This window comes from Panicum virgatum, chromosome 9N (genome assembly GCF_016808335.1).
Source record: "Panicum virgatum strain AP13 chromosome 9N, P.virgatum_v5, whole genome shotgun sequence".
Taxonomy (NCBI): Eukaryota; Viridiplantae; Streptophyta; class Magnoliopsida; order Poales; family Poaceae; genus Panicum; species Panicum virgatum.
Window position 1 is genome coordinate 63780875 of NC_053153.1, and position 8624 is coordinate 63789498.

General features: G+C 47.5%; 2 protein-coding genes across 2 annotated transcripts; both read right to left on the bottom strand.

Annotated features, from left to right (window-relative positions):
* Window positions 1-1255: 1255 nt before the first annotated feature.
* LOC120691149 (nascent polypeptide-associated complex subunit alpha-like protein 1) lies at window positions 1256-3716 on the bottom strand. Its single transcript, XM_039974140.1, has 4 exons — window positions 3516-3716; window positions 3047-3122; window positions 1868-1998; window positions 1256-1796 (listed from the first exon to the last, which is right to left on the bottom strand). Exons 1-4 carry the CDS (start codon window positions 3612-3614, stop codon window positions 1458-1460), a joined length of 645 nt encoding a protein of 214 aa, XP_039830074.1. The 5' UTR covers window positions 3615-3716; the 3' UTR covers window positions 1256-1457.
* A 769-nt stretch (window positions 3717-4485) lies between these two features.
* On the bottom strand, window positions 4486-5115 carry LOC120689248 (atherin-like). Its single transcript, XM_039971560.1, has one exon. The coding sequence runs from the start codon at window positions 5113-5115 to the stop codon at window positions 4486-4488; it is 630 nt and encodes a 209-aa protein (XP_039827494.1).
* Between the last annotated feature and the right edge of the window lie 3509 nt (window positions 5116-8624).

An 8624-nucleotide genomic window follows, 5' to 3' on the forward strand; every position in this document is an offset into this window, starting at 1 on the left:
AAAAAATTTTAAGAAACAAATTTAAAGAAAAATGATGAGAAAATTTTTACATTCAAAACAAAAAAAGGTTGGATAAAAAAAATCATCCAAAACAAAAGAAAGGCTCGGGTAAAAATTCTTTTGCATCCAAAATAAAAAAATTCAGATGAAAAATTGTGTGGAATAAATTTTGCGACAAAAAAAAAGAAAAATCACTTACCTTGTCGCGCGAACCGCCGCACCGCCTCCCGGCCGGCCTGCGGCGCCGCTCCCACGCTCCGCCGCCGCACCACTCCGCCCAGGCGCGCCGCACTGCCGCGGATCCGGCGCGGATCTGCCGGCCGTCGGCCGCCAGAGGGAGGCAGGAGGTGTGGCGCGCGGAGGGGGAGGGAGGCCGCGGCGGGGGCAGCCGGACTTAAGCGGCGGACGCCGGGGAGAAATGAAGAGGAAAGGGAAAGGAGCCTAGGAAAAAAAAAAGAAAGGGAAAGGAGCACTCGGATCCACATATGGCACTGAGGGTCCGACTCTGAGTTTGGAAACTCACGGTCGCTTGTAGATTCAGTATTGGGAGCACCATGCTTATAAATAGTAAGTACTTCCTGAATCGTGACAGCCAGATACTTTCTTCCACGATTCCGGATTTCCGGTCCTTCACCAACCAACAATTGCCAGACCCCAACTGAATTTGCATTCTGCAACGAGTGTTGGGGCAAAGATGGTACATGCGGCAGCCACGCTGCCATATTTCTCCAAAGGCTTCTTATGACAAGACATTTCACGATGAGAAGGGAGAATTTCTTCTTATTTTGGTTTTTCCTATTCAAACAGAGCAGCAGCAACACAACACATATACGAATAGGAAAACGAAAATATACCAAAACAGTGTAGTTGCGCCAGCTCGTGCATGTGCATTTCTCCGTATGCTTAGGTTACTACATACACAGTTGGGTACCATGCATTGCAAAATTTGTGCCACGTACAGAGCAGCAGAAATCTAGGGAGCAAAAAACAGAGGACCATCTGACAGTCTCTGGTGGCCCATCAGAAGCCACACAAATGGAACTATTTACCAGTGCTGGGCAGCCGACACGAGTCGGGACCTCAAATCACACAAATATGCTGGGCAGATATTTGGCAGCCTTCTCATACATCAGGGCGATCTAGCATGACTGAAAATTTTCAATTCTCAATGAACGGCGACCATCCATCTCCAGCTCTCTAGTGACCACATCACAGCAATGAAAACAAAGAAATAAAATTCAAGAAAACAGAGGCATGGCTGAAATATAATGCCAGAGATAGCATGAGCTGTAAACTGATGCTGTAAACAAGCCAGCAAAGATAAACCATTTTGCAACCTTGACCGAAGTGCAAGCAAACATGATGAAATTATCGAAGCATTATGGTCCCACAGATAACACTCAAGCTGCAGAACACTCAGAGAGGGAAAATGTTTAGACCATGCCAAAAATAACGCTCTAAGTGGTCAGCTCCATAATGGCAGAGACAATGTCCCCATCGGCAGCCTTGAGGGCCCTGACAGCCTTGGGCCTCGATACGGATGCCTGCGTCATCACCAGCTCAATGTCCTTTGGCTCGACACCAGTCTCATCAACCTCCTCCTCATTGTCCTCCTGGCCTAGGCCAGATGTCTCAGGCTTGGAGATCATCTGGCTCAAGTCAGGAGCCTTGAACTGTTCCGCAGCCTGGGTCTGCAGCTGGGAGCTGAGGTCCTCGATCTTGGCCTCACCAAAGATGACATAGGTGTCTGAGTTTGGGCTCTTGAACACATCTGGCTTGGAGATGACAAACAGTATCTGGAAAAGCAGCTGTGTTAGCCAAACAACCAGAAACATTAGAAAACCGGTGTGACTGACAGCAAACTCACATTCTTGCTTTTCTTCACAGTGACACGGCTGACACCAGTGATCGGCTTCATGCCAAGTTTCAGCATGGCCTTGCGGCTCTTCTTCTCACTCCTGCTTTGCTTTGATTTGCCACTGGCATCGCCTTCTTGTCCTGAACATGAAAAAAATGAAACCAATACTTGTCAGGTCACAAGGTATTATGATAGATCCACACACCAAACTGAAAACGAAATAGTTAAAGGGTAAAAAGGCTTCAAATAGGAGAAACAGAAAAAAAAAAAGGGCGTACCCAGTGCCGTAGGCTTCCCGCACTGTGCGGGGTCTGGGGAAGGGTTGTCTTTAAGCCCCAAGCCTTACCCACACAAATGTGCAGAGGCTGGAGCTCGAACCCGGGACCTTCCGGTTACAGACGGTAGGCTCTACCGCTGCACCAGGCCCGCCCTTCAGAAACAGAACTCAATGCTTTTTTTTATTTGACCTCGCAGGCTTCTGAACCAATCATCAACAAATAAAAGTACCTAAGTAAGCAACACAGTTTACTTGTCTTCTGGGCATGGTGTCCAACTATGCATAGTTGTCATGCAGTTGATCTATTAAGGATATGGTTGAGATGACAGAAGAAACTATACAGAAGGGCACCAGGGCAAAGATAATCAGTGATAACCAAAATATCATTAACTACAAGAAGAATTCACAGCAAGGTAATCATGGAAACCTAAGCAGAACCTAAAACTTTATATATATGCAACTCCTGCCTTTCAGAATGATGCAAGTACCAACAGGCTAAATATAGGAATAAACTAAACATTTGCACATCGTTCAACCTTAGAAAGTGTACACATGTATCAGCTTCATTTAACACAAAATCATATTAACATATCACAAATTGAGACACTAGCAACTATACAATGCCCAACCGAAACCATAAACACACATGATCTAACATTACAACATTTCACAATAAAAAATACAGCTCCATTGACTTATAGTCGTAACATTGATTTTGGTACCTAACTGATTCTAATAAAAAAAACCAATTGTAACTGCAAACCATTTAGAGAATGAGACAAACAACAGAAGACTACAATTTAAAATAACCAACCGATTGATAACAGATTATAGGCATTGCATGCTTTAAGATGATCACAATTAATTTCAGAACGAAGGGAGCATATATCTAGACGATCGCAATAATTTACCCTCATCATCATCCTTGTCATCATCGTCATCATCCTCATCGTCATCCTCCTCATCCTCAACCACAACCTCATCTGCCTGTCCGCGACATTCAAAAGAGAAACCAATCAGGTGCCATACAAATCAGAATAGATGATGCACAGCGGTATCACGGGAACAGATAGCAGATCAAATCACGCAAACAGGCGGGATTAAAAGGATCAGGCGGCCTCATGCAAATGAATATCAAACCGCTCAGCGCTCAGTAAACGACCAACTAGACCAAGACTAGCCGCAGCAACCATTTCCATCCGCCCTAATAATACTACAACAAATGCAACTTTACATGATGCAACAAGAACAATCTACGAAAATCCAATCTACTTCAGGCTCGCGGATCTACTGGATGACCGCCTCCCCAACCTACGCAACACTGATTCCAGTTTCCGGATTCGTACCATTAGGGAGGGGGGAGGATGTGGGAAATCTCACCTCGGTCTTCTGCTCCTCGAGCTTCTGCTGCTCGATCTGGGCGGCGAGCTCCTCGGCGGTGATCTGGTCGGCGAGCTCCTCGGCGGTCTGCGCCGTCATCTTGGCGTCTCGGTGGGTGGGAGGGGATGCGGGGGGCAGAGCGGCGGCGGCGGCAAAAACCCTAGTGCAGACTCGCGCGATGGGGGTTGGGGAAGGGGCGTTTTGCACATATTTATCCAGGTTGGATGGCAATAAACACCTCCAATTATGTGGATTTTACAGACCTCTGAAAAGTTGTCAATTATACGCGTCGGGAGGGGGGATAACGTGATAGGTGTGTTAGTGTCAACTAGGAATAAATGAGGCACAAGGAAACTAATTAACCAGTTAGTGGCATTACTCCTACTAGTGGCTATTCTTTTTTCGGGTGATGCAAAGAAACACGATCATTCCTTATCGCAATTCTACTTAACTCAACACCCAAAAAAAGTAAAAAAGGGATGTAAACCATTCCTACGCACTGAAGGCACAACACAATGGCCGTCGGCATGGCCCATACTACTCGTCGTGGATTAATGGTATGTTGGATCTTAGGGATTATTTCTAGCCCATCTTTTTTTAACTCAAAATAGCTCAATATTTTCAAACATGAGGGTTAATTCTTGGCTATTTGTAAATATTCTATCTCAAAAAACTATTACATCCAAAAGGTGGTTATTTGAGCTATTTCAGGAGGGGCCCACCGCATGAAGAGAGATAGGCCCACCGCGTCAAGGGATGTAATGGGTAAAGGTATTTTAAAAAACTAAATAGGAGGAAACGCCCCCGCGTCGCCCTCGCATAGGGCGACTCGGGCGGACGCTCAAGCACCCACCGCCGGCGGCCCCTTTCCCACCCCTCCCATGCCACGCCGCCGCCGGAGCCGGCCGCCGGAAGTCCGCGCGGCCTGCGAGGAGGGCGGCGGGGGGGGGGGCAGCTCTTCTCCTCCCCTTCACCTCACGGGCGCGGCCACAGGAGGTGCCGCAGGGAGCTCGCCGCCGGACAGGCGGTGGCGCTGCTGGTGGCTCCGGCGACCAGATCTGGGGCCTCCATGGCTGGATCCGGTGGCCCGACGCCAGGGACGACGCTGGGGCCTCCATGGCCGGATCCGGTGGCCCGACGCCGGGGACGACGCTGGGGCTCGGAGGCAGGCCGGGCGCGGGGTTCGTTTGGGGCGCTGGCGCTCCGGTTCTGGCCTCCCGTGGCCTGGCAGCGGGACCGGTGCTGCTGCCCTTGTGCATCTGGCCGGGATCCGTCCGATGGCAGTGGCGGCGGCGGCGGCCAAACGCTGGGAGCAGGGGACGGGTGCCCTGGCGGCCGGGGCTGGCGCTCTCAAGGCGGGGGGCGGTGCCCATGGTGGTGTGGCGGCGCCCGTGGCTGTGGTCAGGGCCGTCAGCGACGGCTGCTGGTGCTTGTGCCGGCGGCTACGGTCGGCGATGGCCTCGACGTGCGGCGGTGTCACGCGAGCGGCGGAGGCAGGTCTGGCCCATGTGCGGGCCTGGTCGGAGAGGGTGGCTGTCGATGCAGCTGTGCGGCTGCCGCGTGCAGCCGGCGCGTCGTCGCCCTCTGATGAGGCATTCATGGGGCTGCGGTGTAACGGCCCAGGTTTTTAAATAGCCAATTTAGGGTAATTAGAACCAAATCATGCATCATGTGCTTGAATTACTTAAAAAGGGTCTTTTTGTAATTATGAAAGGTTATAGGTGTAATTATGATTTTATGCGAGGTCCTTTATAAAGTTATTTGTGTTTATAGCTTTTATGGAGGGTGTTTGTGCAAAATTTCAGTGCATTTATTGCATGGCATCCAATTTTGTTCTTAAGTCTAATTTTGAAGTGAATTTGCATTGAAAAAGGCAAATTTCCTAGAATTTAAAATCCCTCTTGTGTTTTCAAATTTAGCTCTCTGTCCTTTGGTCAAATAAATTTTTGCACAACATCAAAGTTGTAGCTCTTGAAAAATTGAACAACTTTCATGTTGGGCACTTTTCCATTTGAGCTTTAGTTTAAAAGTTATCCTTGTTTTACATTTAGGTCCCTGAAATTTTGGAAATTGTGTTTAGGTCCCTGTCTTCTTCCCCTCTCTGTTTCTCTGCTTCTCACCGCCGACAGCGCCACGCCACCCGCCGCCGCTCTGGGCCGCCTCCCCGCGCCACCTCCTGCTCCTCGTGGCTTCCACGCATCGCCCAGAAACTCCCCACCGCCCTTTGCCATCGCGCTGGTGCCCCCTCCCTTCGCCACGCCACCCCGACGAGTCCAGGCGGCCGCCACCGCGAACGCCGCCGTGGATAGCCCAGGAGAGAACCCCGATTTCGCCTTTTACTCGCGCGCGCCTCGGCTCCAGGAAAGACTCTTCATTCCGTTTCCCTCGCCCTCTCGCTCTTTCCCTGCCCAGACACCCCGGAACGCCGCCACCGCTCCACCGAACGCCGGCGAGCCTTAAGCCCGCCGTCGAGCCGCGCCTCCACAGCCGCTCCGCCCAAATAGACCCCACATATAGCTTCGCCTCGACCCCGCGTAGCTCCCCAGCCCCTTCTCTTCCACCCTCGACCACCGGAACCCCCTCGCCGTCAAGTCCTCTCCGCCACCGACCGCCGGCACACGTCGAGCCGCCGCTGCAGTCCACCTCCGTCCCACCCAAAACCCTCTACAGATGCGCCGTGGTCCCCTCTATCTCCCTGGCCCCCTTCCCCTCGCCGCCGGCGACACACGCCGCCGGGATCCGGCGCTCCCTCCCCTGTTTCCCTTCCCAAACCGGGCCAAGGACCCCGAGTTGAAAGAAAAGAAAACCCAGGGTGTTCTTTGATTAGTCAGAGACTCAGTTGAATAGTGCCTTTAGGGGCTTCTTTGTAATAGTTTGCTGTGATCTTTGAAATTCAATATCAATTCATAGAAAATTCGTAAAATAGCAAATCTTGATGTTTTGGAATCCTCTTGAAGAGCTCTATGCAGTAGAACCATAATATGTTAGGCTTTAGTTGCAAGTTTTTGCTGTAGATTTTGATTTGTGTTACTAGGTTTATAAATACTAGTTATTTAATCTTTTTCTTATCTAATGCTTGAAAGCTGGTCTTGCTCTCAAATTTTTGTGGTAGTTTACTCTTGTTACACTAGCTTTGCTATAAAAATTTCATGATCAGTTCTCTTGTGTAGCTTTTTCTTTGATTTAAACTTTGTTTAGTATACTTTATTTATGATAAATAGTTTCTGTTCTTGTTAAATCCTGAAAATATTCCTTAGTGTTTATATGGAGTATATTAGTTTGATCAGGAAGTTTGAGCCTTAGTTCATGACTAGAACAGGAGCTAAAATTGAATCTTGCTAAACTGATGTTTGTTTTGTTTATTTTCTCAGAATTAATTCCATGTAGATAAAATCATGAAAAATTCACAGTAGATAAATCATCCCTGTGTAGATCTCCTGTTAAATTTTGAGCTTCTGTTTTGATCTATTTTGATCTGTATAATTCAAGCTTGTACTAGGTGTTGCCTGCATTAATGATTTATTGTGATTAAATGGTTACATGTCTTGATATGATTTTTGTAGGGTAGATTGCTTTGTTCATGTTCTGTTTAGTGTAATTTTGGTAGATTTTATTACTATCTGTACTCTGAGTTGTTGATTTGTTTACAAACCATGATTTAATCGTGTAGGAAATCACCACCACTCATTTTATGAAGTTAGTTAACTTCTTTTGTGCTGTTGATCATGATGCCTTGTGTAGTTAAATTTGTTATTTAACTACTCTATAAATGATTGCCCATGTTTGTTTATAATGTTGTTCTTGCATTGCATATAGACACGCTGCCTTATCGGACGGGACGTACGAGCTAATTCCGGAGTCTGACGGAGGTGATCTCGACGCTCAAGTAAACACCGCGGAACTAACTGAAGCCCCGAACCAAAGTTCAGAAGAGCCTAGCGCTGAAATAGTTAGCAACTACCGAGAAGGCAAGCCCCGGACATAACCTATTCTTCAAATTAATATCATGTACTGTATTATTTTACTTGTGCATTTACAGTTCATAGGAGTTGAATTGAAACCCTAGATGCATGAGCCTAGGAACCTATGTACTGAACACTAGACCTGAGTTCGAATAATTGCTAAGCTTATAGGACCGGTAAAAGTCGAGTGATTGCCTGTCACTCGCGAGCTTTATAGGAATTGCCTGTTTACTTTCTGTTATCAATATAAGGACGACGGACGGGGTTGTGTTCGATATCATGACCTTATATGAGACCCCGTCTGTGTTAATAAACTTGCTAAGGTCGCGGTGTGTGGTAGCGCTGGTTAAGTTTTTGAACGTACTAGCCACATGCCGTAAATATGGTACGCGGTAAGCCTAGTAACCGATTGGACCGGGGAGTGGATATACCTGACACTCTCTCTTAGAGATAGGTTTTATTTTATGTTGCGCAACACTACGACTTCTAGGGACAAGGGTGGACCGGGCACGGGTGGACCTTGGAGCCCTGTAGTCGGGGAGAGTGTTCCTATCCATGAGCCGGAAAGAAAGGCAAACGGTTGTTTGGAAACGACCCGACGGTGTTCCAAACGTGTGTGTTAGGTTTTCCTTGCAAGGTTGAATTTCGATTCAGAATCGTCCGCCTCTCACGATGAAATGAGACTGCTTGATCTCTTTGCCACACAGAGTAATAAGAGCAACAATATTCTTATTAATTTTGATGTTTGCTTAGAAGTTCCACCATGATTGGATAGTAGATGCTTACATAGAATGGTTAATCAACTAGAATCTTGAAGCTAAAACTTGAAAGTAAGGACCTACTCTTTATTGCTTTTCAGCAAAGGAAAACCAGAGCCTTACAAAGCCTTGCATAGTCTAGCTAAGGTGGGCTACTTATACCCGTTGTCGGTTAAGTCTTGCTGAGTATTAGAATACTCAGCCTTGCTGTTGAAACTCTTTTTCAGGTATGAGTTTTGAGGATCAGATCGCTAGCTTAACCTATCCTTGCACTTTGCCTCCTGGCTGGTCCGTAGAATGGGATACGTCTTCGGCCGGCAATGACTATGACGAGTGATACCATACTTGGGCTAGCTTGGTATACTTTTGCGACGTATTGTAATTATCGT